Below are 26,376 nucleotides of genomic sequence, written 5' to 3' on the forward strand. Positions count from 1 at the left end.
CATCACATATTGAGTGAGTATGGGTACAGAGAAAATATTATGAGCCCCAAAGTGATGAAAAGCAATAAAACTGTCCTTCAGCAGGGATAAGAGACCCAGAATGTTGGTTGCTCCAAGACAATTAACTCTACTTGTAAGATCATGTACCCAATAAGCACTCCTCAAGGAAATTTCAAAGCCCTCAAGAGCCTCCAGAGAGAAGAATTTGAAACTTGCTGCTCCCAGTAGCCCATGCCCGCTCTTCCCTGCCATCCAGAGAGAGGAGCAGGCACAGAAAAGGTGCTTCACCCCCCAAATCTATGCCCTTTCTTTGTCCCTTCCTTTCCTCAAGGGGAGGAGTGGAAATTCAACTGGGGGCTTTGTTTGGGCAAGAGAAGCTGGACTTCCTCTGAGCTGAATCATTACTACGCTGCTTTTGTAATTGCTCCTGATATCACAGCGTGCCATCCCCACTCGCTGCCCGACCCTGTCCCCAGTGGGGTCTCAAGTATTGCTGCCCTTGTCAGAGCTCAGGAAAAAATTTCTGCTGGTGGTCCGGAGTCCCCCACACTGGATCACCCACTCCTGTTGCCTTCTTTCTGGCAGAATGTCCACTACCAAGCTACTTTTTTATATTTTGCATTTGGGTTTCACTATGTTGTTAGAAGAAGCAGCTATTGGAAAGTGGCCTTTGCATTTCTTGTGACACTAATTGAGGACATTGTCTATTGTGTCCTTCACATGGAGTTCCAAGGGAGAAATAGCTTCATGCTGCTAAGCCTGTATCCTGAAAGAATGGTATATATATCTGCTCTTCTGATAGGAAGCTCGGAGCTGCAATGATGCTCACCACATTAACTCTTCTGAAGGCTGATTTGTTCTGTTGAAGCAGCTTGCAGACGGCAGCACTTTCCTGCACTTGCCCACAGGCATCCTGTGAAAGGCAGAACCTCGGCGAAGCTCACCTGGGTCTGTCTTCAGTTTGCCTGGCTGCTCTGCCTGTTTTTTTAGGTGTCACCTTGGAATCAGACTTTTTGCTTCAGGTTCAGTTCTGGCTGCTCTGCCATTGCGTGTGGACCTGACACCATGAAGCTCCTGTGGGCCGCAGGCTGCCTGCTCTGAGCGTGTGGTGCTGCCCCGGCCCGCCCCTGCTCATCCAGCTCACTGGCTGCACGCACACCCATGCCTGCTTCAGGCTCTTCTTTCTCCCCCTTGCCCAGGAGAGGACAGGCTAGTTTCCTACAGTTCTTCCTGGGGCAGGGGGTCCTGCTTTTCTACTTTCTAACTATTTTGATTCTCTATCTGAGCCACCTCCAGCCTGAGTATCCACAAGTTACCTTTAATGTTGTACCAGGCATTTGGAAGGGTTTCTTCAAATGCAGAGCCAATGTCATCCCACTGAGCCTCGTGGGTGCTCTTTGTTTTTTTCTGGAGTATTTGCCTCATCTCTACCCTGGGTCTCTAATACCAAAATCAACAGTCATGGGGAAAGGTCCCGCCCAGGTGGGAAGTGGGCCCTCGCAGCTCCTCCGCAGCTCCAGAGGGGACTTCACGTCATGCCATTCGTGCTCCTTTATGTCACTGAAATTCTCAATGAACTTTTCATCCTTTCTCCGGCTTCTCTTTTTATTTTTAGTTTGGTTTCACCTATGCTATACAAATATTAAAAAGAAAAAGAAATCCCAGTCGGATGTTAAGAAATTCCCACACAGTGCTAACAGGGCAATGGGAATGGAGCCCCGTCGAGACCTCAGACAGAGCCTGTGGAAAAGCTGCAGAGCTGCAGGAATAAGATAAGATCGGACTGAAGAGTCACACAGCAGGCCATGGACCTGACCCAGACCGCCTGCACGGCCTCTGGCCTGGTGGGGGTGAGAAGCCTCTTTTAACACTTTGTGACTCTTGTGTTTGCAGAGAAGTTTGAATAAAGAGTTCAATGTAAACCTGTACCTTCACTGGCCAGTGGAAAATCCAGAAAAGAATTACAGTGATCTGGAGATCTGGAAAATCCACAGGAAAAAGCAAATTTGAGCCTATTAAGGAAACAAAGTTTAAGCCAAGATTATGTTCCTTGAGAGCAATGTTTGCAAGAAGCCCAATATTTAACAGATCAGATTTGCTTATACTGAGTTTCCTCTAGTGTGATTCAATTTTGGTGCCTAGGCTTAAAGTTAGTCTAGGCTATTTCCACTTTGATTTGAATTTTATATATGTTACCAACTACCAAACTAAAAACTATGGCCCTTAGAGAAAGGGGGAGGTAGTGCACCAAAACCTCACAGAACAAACGGACATAATTCAGTCATCAGCATTAGTGGGTGATTTTCAAAATGAGAAGAAGCAGTCATCCCCTCCAGCTCCCCTTGAAGGCTTCATAAATTGCATAGTGAGGGACTGATTAAGAAAAGAAAACTGAGAAACCAAAGCATAAAGAAAAGAGAAGGGATGCTTACTTGTCATGTTTTGTAAGGAACAGGGGCATACCTTAGGGTGGGGCCAGGTCTAGGTTTTATTATCGCCATACCCCAGCAATTCTTAATAATGTCAGTGCTAACTTATTCCTCCCTGCCAGGAAATGCATTCCTGCTCCCGACAAATCCCTATCCTTCCCCCACATTAGTAGGGCACTAAAGGAGGAGTCTCACCTTTAAAGAACTTGTCTGTCAGGCAGAATGATCCAATAGGTATTGAAAGAAATGCCACAGGTTACCAAGGCTACAATCAGTCTATTCACAGTGGAAAACATAATTTTCTCACATGATTACTGTGTCTGCAAGGGTTACCAGTCATTGCATATCTGCAGACATCAGTATTATAACACGTAAAGGAAGAGTCAGGAACTCACAGACAAGGGTTAAAGGTTTTACCTAGATTGTGATCAGTGCTAGACAGTGACTTTTGTTTTTTTATCTTTTCGCTTTCTTAGAGTAAGTGCAATACCAGACAGCAGTCTCTATCTCTTCCCTGATTGATTTTAGAGTGGGAGGTCCAAGAAGGGCTAGCATGGTAAGTGGGTCAGTTTCCTTCCTTCTTGGAACCATAATTAAAAGTAGGTAAATGAATTTCTATTTGTTCTTTGGAAGACTCTGAATTAAACTTCTTCAATGGTCATGAATGATCATTTGGGACTCGGTGCACAAAGTATTTTGTTTATGTGTAAAGTCAAAGAAGATTTGCTAAAGACCAGCTTTTCAAATATGCAATAGAAATTGTGAAAGAAGATTCGTAAAACACTTGGTAGCTCCTAGATGAACAGCAACACTAGCAGATATTTACAAAGAGAAATCTGAATTCTTGCTGGCACCCTGAAGTCACTGATTGTTTTTGCAAATATACACATGGGAAAGGGGCCTCTGAACCAGGTTTACTCCAACTGAGTTGTTTTGGAAACTGAGGGCAGCTGGTTGTATATTTCCACTGTCAGTGCAAAAATGGCCTGTCAGCCAAGCGGCATTTTGCTTTCTCTGTTTGGGAGGTTGGTGCGGATAAAGGGAAAGGACATCACCTGCTCAAGCTGGCATTTCCTGAAGGGAGGAAAATTGCTGTCTCTGTTTAGTTCATAACCAACTGGAGAATGAGTCAGCAAGAGACAAAAAAGCGTGTTTGGAGATGAGTAATCATCGTTTGGTGCTGTGCTGGGTCTGTCAGAGCGGAGGACAGATAGGTCTGATGTCCACCCTTGAGGGACAGGGACCCTCAACTGCAATTTGCTCTGCCACAAGGTGTGAAATTATACATTCGATGTGAAAAATGAGGATTTTTGTGATGCAATAGTCAGTTCAAATACAGCACTGAAAATGGGAGGACAGATTTTCATGGGACTATTAAGACTGCAGTTTCAATAAGTGACTCTGTAGGGTTTTGATTTCTGATAAAAGGAGGCTGCAATGATAATGACATGCATTTCCACCATGTTTTCCTCTCAAGGAAACTCAAAGTGGTTCACAGCAAATGTACATTTATTTTCTATCATAAGCCCTGGAAGAACGTATAGGTGCTTTACATACATTGATGACTGTGGCTATGGAAAGATGCCAGCTAACCATTATTGAGTCCTTATTATATTATAATAACATGTGTTATCTCAGTCCTTACATACATCCCATGGTCTATTTATTTCTACATTAAACAAAAGGATACTGAAGCTGCGTAGTTATTTAATTTACTAGAGGTTGTGCAGTTATTCTGTGTCTGAGTAGTACTGGGAACACAGTTCTATCTGGTTGTAAATTCTGGGCTCTTCTGTATTAGCTCACTGCACCTATGTGAGGTAGGCCAGGTTTCCAGGATGACAAGCCACCCAGGCGTGGAAGGTTACCCGCGGAGATGGATCTGGGAGTGAATGATCCCTCTGCCTTGTCTGGAAAATGCTAAAACTTCAAGGTAAATATTCCCTTTGCAATAGTCTAACACAGCACATAGGTCAAGACCTTACTACAGTTCTTGAAAACTAGACAAAAATTCCAGCTTTTGCAGAAGTGAACACAGTGATACCTAGACATTATGCATGACATGTATCATATCATGTTCATGGAGGCAGATCCCAGGGCACCGTTTCCGTGGCCTCCATTCTCCCTCCCACTCTGTCCACATGTTTTCCCTAATGGGGCACCCACAAACTGCACAGGGAGGAGGCAAAGAAGCCCTGTACCCAAAATGGATCCTCATATCTATTTATTTTTAATAAATGACAGGAAATTACAAGATCTCAGGAAATTCCTTGAATTGTTCATGATAATTGACAAGCAAAGAGAATTACCAAGGATGTTTCCCAGTAAGGTGACCAACTGCCATTTGATTTAGAATGTTCAGTTGGGTTAACTGGATTTTTTGCTTTTTACTGCTTTTATTGTTGCTGTGAGCCCAAGAATGGGCTGATGGGTTTCTGCTCCAAGCATGTTAAGTTGTCAGTGGAATGCTGGCCAGTGTTGGATTGAGGGTAGAACTCTATTTCTATCTTTCACGAAGATAAGGAAGGTTCTGTTTTGCTGACAGCTGTATTCCCAGCACCCACACAGTACAGAGTGGGACTTAGTAAAGTCTGATGACCAGTGACCAAGTTTTTAATCTTGGAGTGTTATAGAGTCCCATTTGTTAAATTGTAATGTACACATAGATCATCTGTGGATTATGTCCCCATGAAGATTCTGCTTAGGTAGGTCCTAATCAGGAGTGGGGCCTGGGGCTGTGCATCTGTAAGTAGCCCCCAGTGTGGCTGCTGCTCATCCTGAAGCACATGCTGAGCAGCAGGTGTATGATGGGGTGGTACTCTTCTCTGGGTCCTGGCTGCATACTAGGCCCAGCAGTCAGGAGGATTACACAATATTTATAAAATCATCACAAAGATTTGTCATGTAGATATGGTATCCTCATGCCCAGGTCTGGAAAGGAGAGTTTAGACATGTTCAGGGAATTACTTACAATCCCAAATATAATAAATGACAGAGCTAGAGACTACTTTGGAAAATGAAAAAGTCCCATGTGAATATTAGACACTATTATGTTTTTAATAACTCTATCTATATTCAAGGTTGATAATGATCAAAGATCACTTGGTGGTGTTTTTGTTTACACCAGGAATTCATTAATGGGTCTTTAACTCTGCATTTTAATGAAAGGTTATTTATCAAACTGTCTCTCCCCATGAGAGAAATATGTATCACCTAGGCAGGAAATCTAGTTAAGGGATCTCAATCTTGTCGAAAAGATGTTCAGAAGTGAGGTACTAGAGTCTGCAATACAAAATGTGTCAGCTAATGTAATATTTGATAATTCATGCTGGCCATCTGCTTCATCCCAGATGCTTGGGCTTGGGGGCTCGTGGCAGGGAGAGAGAGAGATGATAAACTCTGGATGAGAAATCTTCCATCCTTTGCATACACTGTGAAGCTTTTCATTAGCATCATCTCAGCTGGCAGTCAGTCAATAGGAGGCTTTTCTCTTGTATAACAATTGCTTAGCAATGAAAATGAGACTGGAAGGATTACAGGTAATAAACAATAGTTTTTCAGAGTCCGAATGTAAGGGGTAAATTGGTAGCTCCAGTAATCACATCTGTTTTTGTGTGGCTGCATATCAGTGACCCCAATGTTTGCACAGAATGCTTGAAAAGAAACAGTAATGTTCTCTCTGGAAAGGGGGGATATGGGCTGTCCACTCTGCCAGAGGCACGGCTGAGCTGCCTGCCTTAGAGACTCTCTGGTTAGTTCCATCACGTGTGGGGGCTGGGCATCCACACTGTCACGCTGTCCTTGTAGAGGGCAAGGCAGTGTCCTCTGTGAGAGGCACTGCCGATCCCTCTTCCCTGGCACCGCCGTCTTTTGCCTGTCAGTAAGTGGGCGGTTGCTGAACTGACAAGAACCAGGGAGGTGCTCCCGCTGCTCTGCTGGCTCCCAGCCCAAAGCTGGTCACTAGCTCTACCGCTTTAGGGGTTCTAGAGTGATGGTGAAATAAGGAGCTGATGCCAAGGTTCCAACATCCCAGAAAAAAAATCTTGCCCTTTCTCTTCCTTCAACACTCAGAATTATTAGTGTGTCAGTATGGGCAGGAGTGACCTTGTCCAGTCTACCGCCTGGTGGCTTATAAAAGCCTTGCCCAGGCAGGCTCTAAACTGTAACTGCTGATTTTGTCTTGTGTCAATATCTAAACCAAGCAAAACTTACTTTCTTGGTAGGCAAAATCCAGGTAGAAAAGATCAAAGTTGGTAAATTTCTTGCTGGTTGCGATGTTCTTCAGTGTATTGGAGAGTTGAGCTGCTCTCTGAATACAAAGGAAACGGAGAATTTCATGAAACCTAGTGTTTGACTTGGTGTGAGAATTCATGCAGAACAAAGAAACTGGCAGTCCCTACCCTCTCTCCACACCATCAGCAGAGAGCAGCTCTCCATAAATTCTATTCATGCACAGATGGACAGAGAACATGTAAAACTGTTAAGATTCATTAGTAACCAAATTAGTGCAAATTAAAGTAATAAGATAATACTTTTCCCTGGAGGGATTGGCAAAGAAAAGATGAACAATTGTGATATACAGAATATTGCTATGGGATAGGTGATTGAGAATGTCTATTTATTTAACCTTTCTGAAGAGCAATTTGGCAATATGGATCAAATCTGTAAACATGGTGTACCCTTTGACCTAACAATTTTTGTAGGAATTTGTCTTAAGGAAATAGACATGGTACATAAATATATATATGTTTGTTATTATATTTATACATAAAAATATAAATATTATATTTATATATTATATATTATATAAATATATATTTATAAAAGTTAATCACAATGCTATTTATCATAGTGAAAAATTGGAAACAACCTATATGTCCAACACTAAGGGGTGAAATAAATCATCTGCATTCATATGCTGTATACTCTAGAATGATTACAAAATTATGATGTGAAGGAATAATTTATGAACATCAGAAGGCATAAAGCAATATGTATTTTCTGATGCTATGTAGGCAAAATCCCCAAAATGTCTATCTATGAAAGTGATATTGGAAAGACATACATATTAACTTTGGGGAGTGGGATTTGAGGTGATTTCTGTTATTGTTCTTTGGCTTTTCTACATTCACCAAGGTTTTTTTTTTGTTTAATTGAAATATATTTCTTTTGTAAAGAAGTTCAATAAATCTTTTATAAAAAGTTTATTCACCATCTGTGAATGAAGTGTGTGAACCTTGCCCTTGCAAAAAGTCCCATCCCCAGTGAAAACACTGCAGCAAACACAGGGAAAGAATCATCAAAGATGGTATCAAATGGCCTGTCATAGTTCTACCTCTGTAGTGAGAGTCCGGAGGGTCTTGTTAGAAGTCATCCAACTTTGGCAGGGGCTGATCTAAGAGCAGGAAAATACCACTTTGATTACAGAGAGGAACAGCTTCCTCTAAGGGGAAAGAGGCCTTGGGACAAGTCAGTGTGAACTCACCTGGAGACAGCTCAGGAAGGAGTAGAAATTTGCATAGGTCACATCCTTGTTTAGTTGGCCTGGAAAACAGAGAAGTCTGGTGTACTGAATGTACTCGAATATATCACCCAAGTAGGGACACTTGTTGGTGACCCTGCTGTCCTTGCAGAAGGGTGGCACTTCCAGAGGTCTGCCCTGATTTTTAATTCGGCCTTGCTCTTGAAGAATGCCTGTGCTTTCCAAAATTCAGGCCTAGGGCTGGGGAGGGTCCCTAAGGAGCTTACTCATATCTCAAACTCTTGGTATGGGCTAGGGCAGGGCCTGAGAGGCCTGACCTTATCTGGACCCCAGGTATAGGGATACATGGGTACCAGGTGGACCAGACCACCACTAACAAAGGACCTTGCAGAGCAGTGGCTTTCTCTTGACATTAAGATGAAACGCCATATTCCCTTGGGACACAGAGCATTCAAGGTAGTAGTTGACCAGATGCTCCTTTCCAAGTTTAATGAAATACTCAGGACTGACCCAGTCATCTCATGCTGAGGACCTGGCAGGACATTCTGAGTGTTTGAAGATCTGACCATGCACTGTCCTACATTTTGGTGAACTGAAGGCCTCCCAAAGTGGTTGGGTGGCCATTGGTTGGGGGAGGCCAGCACTTTGTATCCCTTCATGGCTCAGCAGATGCTTTATTTGAACCTTAATTAGTAGATATGCTCTACACTTACTAATTTTTTTTGCATGTTAAAGAATTACATAAGAATAAATGTGATAAGTGCCATATGTGAGTTCAACCAGAGTCTTTCCAAGCATCAGCTGTAGTCCCAGAACCTGTGGGGTTATTTCTTTTCTCTTCTCACATGTCTCTCCTCCCTCCCCACCTTCCACCACATGCATCCTTAGAGGCAACTCAACTTCATGCTGTGGCTGGAATACAAAACCTAGACTCTCCCAAATCTTAGGGGTGAATGACTGATGTCTTGTCCATTAACACCTCTCTCATGCTTGAAAAAATAAAGGGAAATAATAGGACTTAACTCAGAGTAAAAGAGAGAGATTGAAGGTGATGGAACACAGTCTTATTTTTCACTTATACCACAGATCAGTTAGACTGAAAGATAGATTCAATTTTCATGTCACAGAGGAACGTATATTATCTACCTGTATGCTTGAGTGAATTAAAAGACTGGAAAACCATAGGTTTATTATCACCATTAAAGTCACAGTGACACACCAGACCTTCTCTGTTCTCCAAAGGTGCCTGCAGCTTCACATTTTAGATGAATCCCAAGCCGCTGGCTTCTGTCTTTGCTTTCATTTTATGGGCTCAACATGGATCCCTGAGCTCCTATCTTTTTCCAAGATCGTGCTTTCTACCACTGAAGTTCCTTTCCCTCTTTTTTTTTTTTTTTTTTTTTTTTTACTTTACTCCTTTTAGTGCATGTCAATCCCGGCTCAGCCCAGTCCAGCTGCAGTGACTGACACTTGCAACCTGTACGCTCCACGCTCAATCTCCAATGTGCCTGAATGACTTGACTCCTGTCCCCTGTTAGTCCTGCCCCTGAGTTGCTGACTTCCCTCTGCTATCTTGTCTTTTTGTTGGCACCAGAGTCTCATAATAAATCTTAGGTAGCTTGACTGGGGCCCTGATACCCTGCTTTGCCCTGGCGAGTTCCCTCTCCCTGAGTGGTGTCCTCTCTCTCTATCCCCTGCCCTGTGGCTGAAGTCTCTTCAATTTGGGGGAGGTGGCAACTCTTCCTTGACTAGAGGGTCATCCTGAACCTTCCCACTCTCCACTTGTAGGTCTGTATTGCTCTGGAGTTTGTCCTGCTCCTGAATATTGGGGTCAACTCTGCTGCCTCTCCTTTTGGGGTTGGGCCCAGCCATAGCCTTGTTTTACTTCTCTCTTCCTACTGTCCTACTGCTGAGGCCCTGACCTTAGGAAGAAACCACCAGCATGTCCTCCTTTTGGACTTTCTCCCAATCCCTGCCCCCTGTTCCCCTCTATCTCCTTGCTGTTTTGACACTGGCTGTAATTGGACATAATGAAATTCTTGGTGAGTAGGTAGGTGTGTTGAACAGGGCACTTTAGCTATAGTTATCAGGTAAATGGGAAAGGTGTAATTAGTTGGTTTCTCTCTGGTATTTCTGCCTGTTAGAGGTAGGGTGACATGGGGGCTGGTCATGTGGAAGGTTGGTTGGGAGAGCTTGTGATAGGCTTATGGTTTAAAGAAAGGGAAGAGGGAACATAGTTCTTAGGCCTTTCTCCACTTACTGGCACTGTCAGTTGGTCATTCACTCTTTTTACCCTGTTACTTTCATGGTATTTTTGCATATTGAGGAGCTCTGATATAAAGACTGATCCTGCCTCTATCTTGTACCTGTAAAAAGGCGGTTTTTGTAACTCCCTTGTTAGAAAGTCAACCTGGGGAAGAAACCTGGTCAAGAATTCCGAGGCAGGGTCAGGAGGGCTGTCCCACAGTGGCCAGGAATTATCAGGGCTGATAATTGTGTGTGTGTGTGTGTGAGTGTGTGTGTACATGTGTAAGGGGTCGGGAGCCAGGGGACTGGCCCAGTGATGCCATATATTCCCTCTGAAGATTAAAGGGCATGTTCTGCACTGGCTGCTATGGTAGCAGCTTGTGTCTTGGACATTAACAAGTTCTTTAGGGCAGAGTCTTTGGCGTTTATTTAAGGCTGGTTCCATAACAAAAATTTCAGTCACCATAAAAGCTTAGTACCAAAAAGATCAACCACACCTGCATGAAATGCCATCTGAATGTATTCAATCTTAGTGAAGCCAATAATAAAATATAGGATATACTACAAGGTATTTTTAAATACATTAGGTTTCAAGTTTAAGAGTAATAGGGCAAAATTAAGTTGCTGTTGATGTTTTGTGGTGGAGGCCCTTCAAGGAAAGCCTTTGTGCAGCTAGCAATCCTGAACTTCTCGACCATGATTAAACCCTGAGATACCTCCCAGAATGCCTGCGGCTTGTACTCATGTCATTGGCACTTGGCAATTCACTGTCAGGAATCTGTAAGATTTTCCCCAGTAACATTGTCTTTTCTTTCTCCTTTGAGGACAAGAATTTCGTCTTCGTACCATCTTTATCCCTAAGCACAGAATAGGGTATCTCAGACATATTTATGGAAAGATTGTCTTCCTCATAGACATGAATCCTGAGAGGATTCATCCCTGGTCAAGCTTGACCTTTCTCAAAGGATCTATGCAAGTAGAATTTAACGTGAGACTTACTTTCTGGCAATTTCTTAAAAAGACAATACATCCTTGCCAGAAACTGGTAGAAATTGTGGGACTGTTGAGCCCTTGGCAGTCAGGCACTGGCTGGGTGGTGACCCACAGACACAGGTAAGGGTAGAGAGGCTACGAGAGATTCATCACTCCCTCCTCTCTGGCAGGACTAAATGGGAAACTTACTCTTGCTCTGGGCCTCCATTACCTGTTGATCTGATGCAGTGGCTTTAACTCTTTTTCGCTGAATGGTCAGCTGAATTCCTATGTGTCCTTTGAGGCAGTAGAAAATGTATCACTGACCCAGGGGCTCTCCCCTGACCCATTCTGTTCCCTGACCTCCCTCTTAATCCTTCAAGGGTGGCCAAAGTTCAATCTAGAGATTGTCATCATCATGTTTCTAAGCTCAAAGACAGAAATAAATAGAAAAACCCTTTATATGTTTATACAACTCTAGGCATAGTGTGCTGGGAATCAGACTTGGATGTTTGGCTATTGACTAAGCAGCCCACCCTGACCTGGGCAGAACGACCAAGTCTGAGGCCAGCCTACCGTTAACCTGCTTCACTGGTGGTCCACGTCTGGCACTTGGAAATTTCACTGTCAGGAATCTGTATAAGATTTTCCTCAGTAGCATTGTCTTCTCCAGATCCAAAACTCGGATTTGGAGCTGGAGTAGAATAGAGACCTGAGGGCAGTAGCCTTCTTTTCAAGCTGCTCATCTTGTGTGAATTATGAGCCTTCCAAAGTAGGAATGGGGAAGCTGGGTAAATCCCACTTACCTCCCTGATCTTTCTAGGAAAGACACTGATGCTTCACTGAGGAACATATAATTTATTTCCCATGGTAACCAGATGGCAGGTATAATTTAGGGTATGAATAACAACTTAAAAATATTAAACAAATTTTAGATGGTTTCAACTTTCTAATTGGATTTTTTTCACAACCAGGGTTGTTTATATAGAACAAACTTGTTCCACCTTTTCCTTCTTCCCTGTGTTGTGAAATGCCATTTGAGGACAAGGCAAAGCCAAGAGTAGGGTTTCTCAACTTTGGTACTATTTACATTCTTGGTTATTGGGGGCTGTCCCCTGTGTTATAGGATATTTAGGAATATCCCTGGATTCTGCCTAGCAGCATCACCTCTCCAGTTGTGATAATAAGTGGAGGCAGGCAGGTTGCCCCTGGATCAGAGCCACTGGCCTAGAACATTACCAAGGTGATTGATGAGCTCCTCAATCACCTTTTCTCCTTCCCTTGCTCCCTTCCAAATTGCACACAGCCATTGTGGCATACTGTGGTTGGCTCAAGTGAATTGGGTAGCATATCTGAGAGAATTTATACTGGACATAATTTAACTGGAGTTCATGGAAAAAAGAATGGAATTTGAAGCCAGAGAAATCAAAGTCAAGTCCCTATTTGTGTGACAGAGTAAATTGGAAGCACATCACTGCCCCCAACTTCCCTTCCCCAAGCATTTCTTAGCATGGGAGAAATCTAAGAATCTGAAAACTCATCTTGGGGTAACAGAGATTTTCATCTCCAATGGTCCAAAGACATTCTCAGCCCAAATGGTTGTTCTTCCTGAATCCTCGGCAGCCCAGAATGAGTCAGGTTCTCCTCTGTGCTAAATGATAATTTAGAAATCATTTCTAGAGGGCATGGTCAAAGCTGTGTGAACAGAAGGAAGATGCTTTCCTCGTGTGGGGCTGGACAGTGATTTGCTCAGATAATAATAACAACTATGGATAGCCTGGTAACTGAATTGGAAAATGACTTCAGTCTCATTGGTGGGGAGCCTGGAATGTGGGTATTTCTATCGTCCTCCTACTGAAGGGAACAGAACCGTTTGAGAACTGGTTGAAGAGACCCTGTACTTTTCTCATGTGGGGAGGAGTGGAACTTCCTGAGGGAGGCGATAGGGGGAGTTGGCTTAAACTGGGACTGCAGGATGAGGACAGTAGGAGATGGGAAGGACACAGAGAAGTTATATATGCAAAAGAAAGCTCTCTGACCCCACCCCTTAAGGAGGCCACTGAAGAAGGACTTCCAGGTCTTCCTCCTTGGAATTGCTCACCTGACTCATTAGAAACTGCTCAGACCCCCAGTACACTTTAGGCTTGGGTTGGTCTAAGGAGGTGGCTCAGGCAATACCAGGAAAAGGGCAGCCCCTTTAATGGGAGACTGGTACAGGTGCTGTTGATATGGGGCTGAGAGGAGGGTACCCAGACATCTCCTTGTAGAAGCTTTCCAGAGAGGACCAAGGTCAGCACTCATAACCTGCTTCTTGCTTAGTTTTCTCTATTATCATCCTCTGACATACTTTTGTTGGAGTCTCTCTCCTTGGAATATAAACTTATGTGGGCAGGGAATTTTGACTGTTGTGTTCACTAATGGTTATGTAGTGCCTAGAACAGCACCTGACACATAATAAATATTTTTTGAAAGGACATTCTCCCCTGCAACACAGAAAGCAAGCTCTACTACACCCACTTATAATATACAATAAACAATGAGACACTTGGCAGGCCACCTCACCTCTCTGAGCCTTAGTTTTTCCATCTATAAAATGGAATCAGTGAAAGCATCTATCTCACAGGATTGTTTCAAGGATCAACATGGCAGCCCTTCCTAATGTGAATTACTACCACTTTTACATAAATGTTTATAAAGCATCTGGAATGCTAGAGATGCTATTAGAAGTTTCTGGGGACTTTTGAAGCATTCCAGAGCCGAGGATTCTAAGCCTGTGCAGACGCAGGGAGCAAGCCCCTGGGAGGATCAGAGGGTCATGGTGTGCTATTCTGACTGGCCAAGGTCCACGAAATTCATTAGAATTCTGTCCACTAGGGGGCACTCACTCTTGAGGTTTGGAGAAGTCCCTTTGACTCAGGGCCTTCTGGCTTTTTGGGGTTCAGCAGTTAATTGTAGATTTCACCTTTAGTTAAAAGAGCTTCATGACTGAGACTCTTACCTTTTCATTTGTCCTAATTCTCCTTTAAACATTTCTGCCCTTTCGACTTTGTATCTAGTTTTGGCTCACCTTTGGATACTGACCTTTAGACCTTGGACCTCAGGCCCTTCCCCTCATCAGTTCTGACCTATGTACTTTGGTGGCATTTTAGGTGTATTCTTTTATCACTAGAACTACATATATTTAACTATGTACACACGGACATTGTTAAAGAGTAAAAGTATCTTCAAAGTGATACCGAGAGGATAATATCTGTTGTGCAGATTATCCCAGAGAAAGGTTCCATCTGGAAAGCCGTACAAAATAACGTGGCTGCCATTTGGCAGGTGGGAATTCAGATACTTCAGAGTCTCCATGACCTTGGAGTACAATTTCTCAGGAGTGGTCATTTCTGAGACTGGGTCAATCTTCCTGTCGGTAAAAGAACAGAAAATATCTTAGTAAATAAGGGTAGATGCATGTAAATACAAGATTCTCCCCGCACTCCCTACACACACACACACACACACACACACACACACACACACACACACACACTGTAGTGATTATGGATGCTAATATTTCTGGCTTCCTGACTCCCTTGTGGTAGGGTGGGCCCAGTGGTCTGGCCTATGCGTTGTAAGCAGAAGTGACATGTGTCATGTTTGGTGGTATGAGAGCCTCTAGAATGCTCTTTATCTCTGCCGTGGTGTGGACAATGTTCTGGATAGCAGCTGCTTCACTGAAAAGAGCCCTTTGGTAATTCCTGATGGATAACAAAGTGTGACTGAGTTAATATTTGTTGCTTTATGTTATTAAGATTATAGGGGCTGCAGCAGAGCCTCACCTGTCCTAACTGATACACATAATTAATGGACTCAAAGGAGTCTAGTATTGCTTATTATTTGTTTGATGCTTTGGGATCTATAACTTGGCCTTTAAAACTTTTCACACATATCACAGTTAGGAAAACAGAATTTCACTGAGAAATAATGTAACATTATGTATCCACACTACATTTATCCACAACACTGAATTTGAACTTTCATGAATTTCCTGATGGACTGCGATTCCAGGCTATGCCCCTGGACAGTGTCTGCCAAAGGCAGTTCCAATTGGCATCACTGCCCTTCTCTGTGTAGTAGTGCTTGGGGGCTATGGAGGAAATTTGAATTTCCAAGTTATATTTTTCTCTTCTTGTGTAATAAAAGTGAAAACAAGAAGAGAAAGTGCCCAAAGTGGTTACAAGAGTAGAAGCCTAAAATCAAAGAAACTTAAGACTAAAATGGAAATCATAAGTGAATTAAAAATAGCAAATTATTAGCTTCAGACATTTATTGAATTTAAGCTGGATGACTTATTTTCAATTGGTTTAGAAAAGAACAAAAGTAAGGAATGTATAACATTAGACATTCATCATTGAAAGTTACATTTAAATCCTCCCTCCGTCCCTCCGTCCCTCCCTCCCTCCTTCCTTCCTTCCTTCCTTCCATCCTTCCTTCCTTCCTTCTTTTTTCTTTCTTCTTTCTTTCTCTCTCTTTCCATTATGTTTAAAAGGCAAGTTATAAATAAGGTGCAAAAACTTTTTTTGATTCAGTGGATAACATTACTGTTCGTTGTTTACACAGCTGACTTTTATATGCACGTTCAGGAACACTTCAAGATTGAATTAAGGTACTAACCTTCAAAAAATAGAAATACCATTTGACCCAGGAATTCCACTCCTAGGAATTTACCCTAAGAATGCAGCAGCCCAGTTTGAAAAAGACATATGCACCCCTATGTTTATTGCAGCACTATTTACAATAGCCAAGAAATGGAAACAACCTAAGTGTCCATCAGTAGATGAATGGATAAAGAAGATGTAGTACATATATACAATGGAATACTGTTCAGCCATAAGAAGAAAACAGATCCTACCATTTGCAACAACGTGGATGGAGCTAGAAGGTATTATGCTCAGTGAAATAAGCCAGGTGGAGAAAGACAAATACCAAATGATTTCACTCCTCTGTGGAGCATAAGAACAAAGCAAAAACTGAAGGAACAAAACAGCAGCAGACTCACAGAACCCAAGAATGGACTAACAGTTATGAAAGGAAAAGGGATTAGGGAGGATGGGTGGGAAGGAAGGAATAAGGGGAAAACAGGGGCATCACAATTAGCATGTATAATGTGGGGGGGGACATGGGGAAGGCAGTATAACACAGAGAAGACAAGTAGTGATTCTATAGCATCTTACTACGCTGATGGACAGTGACTGTAATGGGGTATGTGGTGGGGACTTGGTAATAGGGGGAGTCTAGTAACCATAATGTTGTTCATGTAATTACACATTAATGACAGTGAAATAAAAAAAAAGATACTAACCTTCATTAACTTGGGAGTAGATTATAGAATTCTCTAAGATTTTCATTTTTCATCTACTCTTTAGGCTTTAAACTGCCTGTTGTTAACCTAAATGGAATAATAAGTTGTTTTCTATTTTTGAGTCCTTAAAATCACAGATTTACCTAATGGTCCTGCAGTGGGTTCAGTAGTGTCCTTCAGAATGTGACCTTATTTGGAAATGGGGTCTTTGCAAATGTAATCAGCTTGGTTAAGATGAAGTCATATTGGATTAGGAAGGGCCCTAAATCTAAAGATGTGTGTCCGCTTACGAAGAGGAGAGGATACACAGACTCACACCAGGAGAAGAAGGCCAAGTGAAGCTGCAAGCAGGGATTGAGATTTGTTTCCACAAGTGAAGGAGTTCTGAGGATTGCCGAGAGCTATCAGAAACATGAAAAGAGTGGGAGGATTTTTCCCATGGCTCATCAAGGGAGCACGGTCCTGCTGACACCTTGGACATTTTGGACTTCCAGCCTCCAGAACTGTGAAAGAATAAATTTTTATTGTTGGAAGTCACCCAGTTTGTGGTAGTTTGTGACAGCAGCTCTAGGGAACTTAATACATATTCCAAACCAAAAAAGTAAGTCCATTACTCACTTTTGGGCCTGGGGCATAAGTGACATGGGAAGAGGGGACAGAAAGAAGCAAGCCCCCAGGGTTATTGACTGTTTTCACTTTCAGGGGAGCTCCTAAATGGACACTGCTGCTCTCAGTTTTGGGAAATTTTGGAGGGAGTTTTTCAAAATGTACCAAAGTATGTAGGTGGTTTAATTTTTGACCTTGAAATTTCACTTTTAGGAAGTTGTCCTGTATTAACATTTCCACAAATGTGCAAAGATGTACATACAAGTATTTCATAAAGTTGGAAAAAGCTAAAAAGCCTGTACTGTAAGTGAATCATACTACATCCATGCAGCTGAATGCTATACAACCATTAAAAGGAAAGAAGATGTAGATGATGGTTGCACAACATTCTAAATTTATGAAATGCCACTGGATTCTTCACTTTAAAGTGATTAATTTTATATCATGTGAATTCTATATAAAAATATTAAAACATTAAGAATGAAGTAATCTGTATGTATTAGCATGAAAAAGAGTTATAAAAAGTATTGTTGATTGAAAAGAAATTGCAGAGCAGTAAGCATAATATTACTTCATTTCAATGAATATTATTAATCAGTCTATAAATTAGAATTTGCATAGAAAAAATCTGGATGCAAATAAATCAAACCATCTGAATTGGTTAGCTCGGAGCAGGGTAGGGGCAGTGGTAGGGAGTGAGATGGAGAAACTTTCACTTTCTAAGCCCTGTATTATCTGAACTTTACACACACGACAGGTGTTATTTTGTAATCTGAGAAATAGTAAAAATAAACCAGATTCTTGTATCATTTTTATTCTTTCTTAGTGTGGTGGGGGGACTGGATTCCACTTCAGTTTTAATGGCAGGGGCAGAAAACATTGTAATTTTATGTAATTTCCCTTCCAACTATTTCACTTAGTCAAATAAAATCACTTTCCAAATTGCTGCTACCGAGAAGGTGACAGGTTGACCATGAGTGGGAGGATCACATGGACTAATTTGTGACAAGCAACATGGACCCTTTACAGGTGGAGCAAGTCTGATGTTTGGGGTAGTTGGTAGGGTGGTAGTTGGAGTCGATAAACCTGCTTCTATACTATGTAATGAATGGGTTGCTGGGACTTTCAAAAAAAGAAAGAATGAATGAATGAAAGAAAGAGGAAGGGAGGAAGGAAGGATAGATCTCCTATATTACAAAACTCCAGTATATGGAACAGAGTGCTAAATTCATACTACTTTATGCATAAAAATCTCCCTGACTTGCATAGAAAGCACTCAAAAAGATTTGAGCATAGGTTGTCCACCTAGTAGGGGTAGAAGTCTGGCTGGGTAGGGGTTTGGCTTGACTTGCATATGCCCTGAAGTGCTAGAAGGATCGTTTGCAAAGGGACTTCAGGCTGTCCTGTGGATTTACTCAGACAAGGAGAACCCACTGAGAGTAACCAGGGTTTGTGTCCACTGTATGTTGGGAGTGTGACAGTGGGGAGGAAACCAAAGCAAGTCTGGTGTCTATATCCTGTCCTCTGTCGTTGGTGATGCTGGCACACACTGCCTATGAGCTTTTGCCTTGGCACCTCGTTTTTGTTTTTGTGTTTTGCTTTTTTCTCTGCTAATACAATAGCACTTTGGCACAAAGCAATTACACTGAGCTATAAGGCTCTCCAACAACATAAAGGCAAGGTGAGTTAAGATGGAGCAAAGTCTCCCAAGCTCCTTATTTAATAATTATTTTTTGGTTAAAGACACAACCCTGATGGTAACAAAGAATCTGAGCTAATTTGTACTTACACACGGGCACTCCACAATTAAGCAGGCATAACCAAAGCGGCTAATCACTAAGTGATACAAAATGGAAGCCTTGGTGTTGCTAATGGCTAAATGCTAAACATTCTCCAGTCATCTTTGTTGCATCGTCTCCAGCTGTGTAATTTATGCATGTGTGTCGTCAGTTCGATCCTTTCATGTTCATAGCAAAGTTAACCACTTCTTAGTTTGGGCAAGGGCCAAAGGGTCTAAGAGACAGGTGGTGGATTACCCCTTCTGGATGCCACAGAGGTATTTTTTGTCCCTGAAAAATTCTCAGTGCTATTTTGATCTATGTACTCTTTTTTCTCTGGTAGTTTTTAAGGGGACTTAGTACTAGTATTTTGGTGACCAAAAAACCTCAGTGGTTTGGGAAACATCTAGAGGCTTTCCCTGCTGTTGGTGAGAGACTGAATGGGCTGAGCTGAAAATGTCTAACCCCTTTCCACCCAGGTGTCCTGGGGCCCATCTCAGGGTCACTTTGCATCCCTGGTTTGCCTGCCCACTCTGGCGCCCTGCACCCCTTCTCACACGCCAGCGAGCTCACGCCAGTCACTCAGATAGAGAGGTGAGGGGCTGGGCGAGCTGAGCCTGCAGACAGGGGATTGGAGAACGGCCTGGGGGATGGGAGGCTAGTGTCAGGGGGAATAGTGAGAAGGAGCTGGTGCCCACTGCTGTGCCCTCACGCTACTCAGGAACACACGGCCGGCCAGGAACAGATGAAGCCTCTCCTCTTGGGTGGCTCAGAGCCTGTCCTTGTCTTAAGGACTTGTGCCTGATCATGCAAACTAAGCCTCCTGACTTGGGTGCAGGTCTGGCCATGGTCATTTCATCACCCTGGCAGGTATTCCAGCCAGATTTCACCTGGCCGATGCCAGGGAGATGTGCCCTCTCTCAAGGAAGAAGACACATGGCCTCTGTGGGAAATGTTTCCCAGAACCAGAGCTGAAGTCCAGAGACTTGGCATGACTGAGTGCTCAGACCTCATTCACAACTAGCGTTTGAGTTTTTTAAGCATGCAGGTAATTGAGTTAGCCCTTTCCTCCAGGCCAGCCAGCTGTAATCAGATCCCCGAGATCCCACCCCACTGCCCTGATGAGGCATCTCGCCACAGACTGGCAGTGGGGTGGGGACTCCCTATGCCTATGTTACTGCACACGTGGAGATCCCAGGTTCACTGGCTGGTTGTGAAGCTCCTGATCATTCCCTTGGCCACCCATGCCTTGGGGCTGGGAAAGAGAACTCCCCTGAGCAGCAGCAGTTCTGTGCATTCCTTTCCCTGCTGGCTTTTGACTGGATTGTTTGCTGGTAGTCCAGGCTCCTTGGGGCCTGTGACCTGTCAGCACCGTGGCTGGTTTCCTCTTAATGCAGCATTGATGAGCAGCCTTAAGTGACATCTGACCACTGGCACCACAGGAACAAATGCTTGGGGGCTAGAGAGACACAGACTACCATGTGGGGTGGTCCTGGTTCTCTCCAGTAGGTGAAAAATGTACAATTTATAATTTATAGGTCCACACACAAAAAAATGGAGCCATGTCAGTTTATGTGGTTCCTGTTAGATGCTTTTATAATTTGATCATATTTACATCAATTACAATGTTCTTTTCAGGGGTGTCATGTTGGGATGACAGGGAAGGGCATATGACTTGAGGCTCAGAAGGCCATTCCCTTTTCCCATGGCTGTCCTGCTACCCAAGGCTCTGCTGGTGTAGCTCACTCACCTTTCCCCTTTTCCAGGCATGTACTCACATTCTAAAGCTTTAGATGGCAGTGACGGAAAAGCCCAAGAAAGCTGGGTTAGCTTAGGCCAAATTGAGTAGAGATACAATGAAGAAGCTAGGTTCGTCTGTATTTTCTTTCGTCTCGAATTCTGGATGCTAAGATTTATCTTCCAATCATGACCTGCATTCATTTAGCAAGTATTTTATTGTCTACATGGATTTAGAGAATTAGCAGCACACAGCTGTGTTATTTCAGGAAGAGCCAACATCATTGTAAAAAAGAAAGAAAAGAAAAAAAGTCAAGTGAATATCCCAAAACTTGTTCCAGGATGGACTTACTATACAACTCACTGCTGGTTTGAGGTTTTTGTGAAATCACTTTGCTCATTTTGGGTTATGTGCTCCAGCCTGACATTCTGGCAGCTGGGGAGGTGCAGTTGCCATCTGTCTGTATTGTTCTCACCCCTCCACAGGACGTTGCAAAGTGGGCGCCGCAGGGACATCCACACTGCCAACCCCACTCTTCCACCCAAGTGTTCACTGCTGCTCTGCCCAGATCCCCAGCGGGGGCAGAGGCTGGCACAGGTCTCTGGCTGATGTCTGCCTGCCCTTTGGCTCTTCAGAAAAGGGAAAGCAGAAACAGGCTGGAAGGCCTCTGGGTAAGTGGGAAAAGCACAGTTTCAGGGATGTGGGCTCTCTGAGTCCAAGCCTCCTTCTGCAGGTGTTCTTCGCTCAGTATAACCAGTGTGGCCTTTTTTCCCTCCAGGGGAGCACGACCCAGGGGCTTGGGGGCGGTGGGGGGGTGGGAGCGCTGGCTGATGTGTTGCAGGTTTATTCTTTTTTGTGATGTGCTAGGGGCTAAAGCTCAATGGTTCTCCTTCCATATGTTCCTTGAGGCTTGGGACTGTGGTCTCCCCATCATATCCCAAAGCCTGGCACAGCATTTGGCACATCATATATACTTTTTAAAAAGTGACTGGGTAAAAATGACAGCAAATGAAGTAAAGGTGGACTGTAGAAAGAGCCCCAGACTGAGTCAGAGAAGCTGGTTTGGCTCTTAGCTTTGCAGTTCAGTAGCAGTACAAGCAAGCTCCTTAACCTGACAAACCTCAGTTTCCTCATCTGTAAAATGGGGACAGTCATACTTGCCTCCTTGAGCTGTGTGGGGCTGAGATGGCATAGAGAGTGGTGTGACTGTTGGCTCATGGAAGGGTTGGGGCTGTTTGCTATTTACAGGAGAGTTCTGGATGGTTCATCACAGACAATTGGACTTGGGTCCATGGCATGTAGCCTTGAAGACTTGAGGTTCTGGAGACAGCAGTAAAGCAGCCTAGGGGGTACTGAGATAGAGTCTGGCACATCAATATCTCTGGGTCCCGGTGGGGTATCTCCTGCCCTGAACTTGTTTAAGTGATTAGGTCTACACCTCCTTTACCATAGGAGTTCTAGGGCTCTCATGTAGGTGTCTAGAAGAGCAAATACACGTTAGTAATATTGAACTGTGTTTTTAGTGCAGGCTTAGAAAGCTCGGTGAGTGAAGCACAGGAGAGCAAAGGTTGGGCAGTGGGCAGGATGGCCTGCTTCTAGCTCCACGTGGGCTGGAGTCCAGCCTGCCTTTAATCTTAATCGGGCAAGTCACATAACCTCTCTTGGCTTTACTTCTCTGTTTCCTGTGGGTGGCTGCTGGGGAGTTGTTCTAGATCTGATCTCACCTTTTCTTGCTTTTTGGCCATGATCACAGGACAGATGGCATTCTCATATGCAGCATATTCTTAGGGTACACACAGATTTTGAGAAACCTTCCAAAATGTTGTGGAGGAACTAAGGCATTCAGCATTTGAAATCACTACTCATATTAGCAGTTTAGCAAAATGACTTTCTTACTATGGGCCGTGGTCATAAATGCAACTGGCTGTAAATTATTTGCATTGGGTTTGCAAAGGCTCCAAGTGTATGCTGTTTCTATCACATGACTAAATCTATCAGAATATGAGTTTGGAAGTTGTCCTTTTAGGATAGCCATAATTCTGCCTTATTTTATTTCAAAGGTCATGATTCTCAACCCTGGATTCTTGATTAGCAGCAGCATATTTCTTGTGATACAATTCAGAACTGATCACTAGACACCCGTTTGTGGTGAATCAGAGCAGAGGGTTAATGCATTAGATATTTTTTAAAGGGGCTTCTCGCATTGCATGTTGGCCCCATTGATCTCACATGTGTTTGGGCTTCCTAAGAGAGAGAATTTCAGTTCAACAGTAGGTCATGGTAATGGAGTGGAGTGGAGAAGAGGGGGCAACCTCTTGGTTGGAAAATGGAGTGAAAGAATTTTCAAGACCTTCTTTCTCAGTAACTCACCCTTTGCAGACATCATTTCCAATCATGGCATATATGACAATGGCTGGATAGTCCAACAGTTGGTTCCTAGACAAACTGAGAAGCCATAATTATACCCAATGTCACAGGCTGAACCTATGAAGGGATCTGGGTAACCACCCTCTTGGAACTGTTTGCTGTTTTTCTTTCATTCTGACATCACTGTTCCCATTTCCCCCTTCTTCTATATAATCTTTAACCACTTTCCCGTTAGGGAAAGACTACATAAATCCCTAGATTTGAAAAGAGTAGAGTCTCCAGCAGGGGGACAAGCTACCATCTCTGGATTTTTCACAGTATTTGTTATCATTAAACCTAGATGAATCACCTGGGTTACTTATGTCCAGTTTAACAGGACATTCTGACTGCTGTGGACCTATAGTCAACTTACAAAAATCAAGGGTTTCCCAAGTTTTCAATTCTGGGCACCAAGGGCCTTGCTTCTGATTTTAAGCCCAAAATGAGCACAAAATTTTTTTCTTGTTCATTAAGTAGGAATATGAAATAGTCCTTTATGTCTTTGTCAGAAACTTGGGCTAGACCAAGGTTTGACCCACTTTGTATACATTTTTCTGATCTTTCTTGAACAATATATGCAAGATAATCACTTCCAGTGCTCACTGGCCCAAGAAATGAGAGTCTCCCAATGTTTGGAGAGTGATCAATAAGCATTGGTCCTCACTATAAGTGATGACAAGGTAACAAAAGAGAATTTTCATTCATTTTTCAAAAAGAGAAACCCAGTTTTAGAAAAACGTCTTATATGCCTATTCCACTTACCTTCCTATAAATCTCTTCAGGTTTTGGGAAGATGCACCTAAATAATTAAGATTAAGAGAAATTCAGTTCAGTATCAGTCTGTGAGTCTGACCAAAATCATGGAAGAGTTATTGCAGTTTAGAAGTTGTTCACACCATCACACTATTGGGTATCACTTGGTCTTGAACTCTTCTTATGGGTTTTCTGTTTGCTAGACTCTAAATTCTCTAGATTCAGAGGTCTCAAGCATTTCCTAAGCACGAATGTGTAAACTTTCTAGTAGATGTGAGTAAAGGTGTGTATTTATAACCAAGGAGAGAAGCTACCCCAAAGATTAAGGACCTAGCTGAGGGATGAGAAGAATGGTAGAGGGCATTCTTTCTGCTCCCTGTCTCCCTAGAAAGTCCCACTGAAGAGCCTGCTTGCATTCTTGCCCCTCTGAAGACTCCTCCTGGCTGGCTGGCCTGCACAGGGCTCAGACTGTAGAGCCAATGTATTTCAATTTCTGTAATGACAGGTATGACCATCCTCTCTGACCCCGGTTACCACATGTAAATGTATCTCTTACATGTGAAAACAGTATTTATTGAACACTCATTTTATTGTAGACACTCTGTTAAGCACTTATTAGTTCATTTAGGCCTTAGTGATGCACCTGGGAAAAGGCACATTGCACAGCCACGAAGGGCATGCTGGCCGTGCTCCCTTGCCCCGTGTGCCCATGCAGTGACTCTCTTTTTCACCTATGGCTAGATGCAAGCTGTATGGGCAGCACTGATGTTCTCTTGGCTGACTGAGGAATGTTAGTACATTAAATGAATATTAGTTTATTTCTTTTTTTTTATTGTGGTAAAATGTACAATATGTGAACTTCACCATTTTAACCCTTTTTGAATGTACATTTAGTGGCATTAAGTACATTCACACTGTTGCGTAACCATCACCACTATCTACCTACACATTGTTTCCATCACCCCAGATTGAAGCCCTGTACTCATTAAAGAATAACTCCCCTTTAGTCCCTCCCCTCCACTGGCCTCTGATAACAACATTTTACTTTCTGTCTCTATGAGTTTAACTATTCTAGGTACCACAGATAGATGGAATCACACATTATTCACCTTTTGTGTTTGGGTTATTTCAGTTAGCATACATAATATTTTCAAAGTACATCCATTTGTAGCATGTGTCAGACCAGCCTTCTTTTTAAAGGCTGAATAATATTCTGCCATATGTATACACCACATTTTTGTTTATCCATTCATTTGTTGTTGGGCATTTGGATTGTTTCCACCTTTTGGCTATTGTGCATAATGCTGCTATGAACACTGGTGGACAAGTATGTGTTTAGGTCCCTGCTTTCAATTCTTTTAAGTACATACTTAATTGAAATTGGTGGACCATGTGGTAATGCTATGCTCAATTTTTTGAGGAACCACCATACTCTTTTTATTTCCTTTTTTTAGTGAGGCAGGGTATTATTAAATGTGTGCACACACATACAAATTAAGAGCAGTCCATTGATCTCAGTATGCATGCATTGTTAACTTTCTCCATTCATTTGTTCAGCACCTGCTGTGTGCCTGACATACAGCAGGTAATTAGCAGATGAGTCGGACACAGCCTCTACACTTGAGGAGTAGCATCTATGGGTAGACATATAACTGAGTGCTGGCAAAAGGGTTAGTGCATATCCAAGCCCAATGCTTCAAAAGAGGAAAATCCAATGTGATTTGAGCTTATTATCTCAGAGATATCAGAGAAGGTACCAGATTTTCCACCACTGAGTCCTAAATGTAGAGACTCAAAGTATCTGTGCGTGTTAGATGGCTCCCTATTGTTCTCAAGAGGGTAGAGAAGGAGGGAAGCCATTGCGTGCTGACGCGCTGTCCCACGGGGCTTCCCTCCTTTCTTCGGTTGGGCCCTTCTTTCAGTCCCAGCCTCATGACTCTCAACTTCCCATTTTCAGTAAGATCATAAATAAGGAGGTGTTTAATTCTCACTCTTTGATTTTTCTCTTAATGAGAAATGAAAACTAATGAAAGCTCAAACCATGAGTGGGAAAAAAAATGAAAGGACCTGGTCAGGCCAGCAAATTTCCTCATTATCCAGAGTAGAGCTGGGAATTGGAGGTGCAGAGCACCCACAGAGCTTGAGGAGAATGAAAATGAAAACCTGTCATGGCAGCCCTCCCTGTACCCACACCACCCACATTCCCCTGCTGCCCAGGGCACGGGTGGCTGGCCAGTGGCAGTTGGTTATGGTGGATTTAAAAATAGCAATCACAAACATCCACTCAAAGGGAGAGGAAATGCCTGCTCTTCTTTACCCAAATGTTTTTTTTTTCTGATGGGTACTGATAATAAAAGCATAGAATTTCCTCTGCTCCAAAGTGGTTGCTTCCACAATTTCCCATTTCCTTTTGGAAATCTCAGTTATATGAGATTATGTAATTACTTCATGTAATTCCCATATTACTTTCTCTTCTTAATTCCCTTTCCTGTTCTGCTATCATTTTGCAAGCCCCATCAACATTTTCTGTCTGCCTCCCAGCCTCTGTTGTCTTTCTCCTCCTGTGTGTAGAATTCTTCTCTGTAGCTGATTTTGCTACTAAAGACTAGATGTGAGCA

At 43.0% G+C, this 26,376-nt stretch overlaps 1 protein-coding gene across 1 annotated transcript in view; it reads right to left on the bottom strand.

Annotated features, from left to right (window-relative positions):
- Positions 1-26,376, bottom strand: part of AOAH (acyloxyacyl hydrolase) — a 185,005-nt gene that overhangs the window by 6,545 nt on the left and 152,084 nt on the right. Inside the window, exons 14-19 of the mRNA XM_036897455.2 lie at positions 23,768-23,804; positions 22,970-23,044; positions 14,367-14,539; positions 7,915-7,973; positions 7,765-7,824; positions 6,642-6,738 (exon numbers count right to left, since the gene is read on the bottom strand). Coding sequence (XP_036753350.2) covers positions 6,642-6,738; positions 7,765-7,824; positions 7,915-7,973; positions 14,367-14,539; positions 22,970-23,044; positions 23,768-23,804 — 501 coding nt within the window. The remainder of the gene's footprint in view (positions 1-6,641; positions 6,739-7,764; positions 7,825-7,914; positions 7,974-14,366; positions 14,540-22,969; positions 23,045-23,767; positions 23,805-26,376) is intronic.

Source organism: Manis pentadactyla, chromosome 7 (genome assembly GCF_030020395.1).
Source record: "Manis pentadactyla isolate mManPen7 chromosome 7, mManPen7.hap1, whole genome shotgun sequence".
Taxonomy (NCBI): Eukaryota; Metazoa; Chordata; class Mammalia; order Pholidota; family Manidae; genus Manis; species Manis pentadactyla.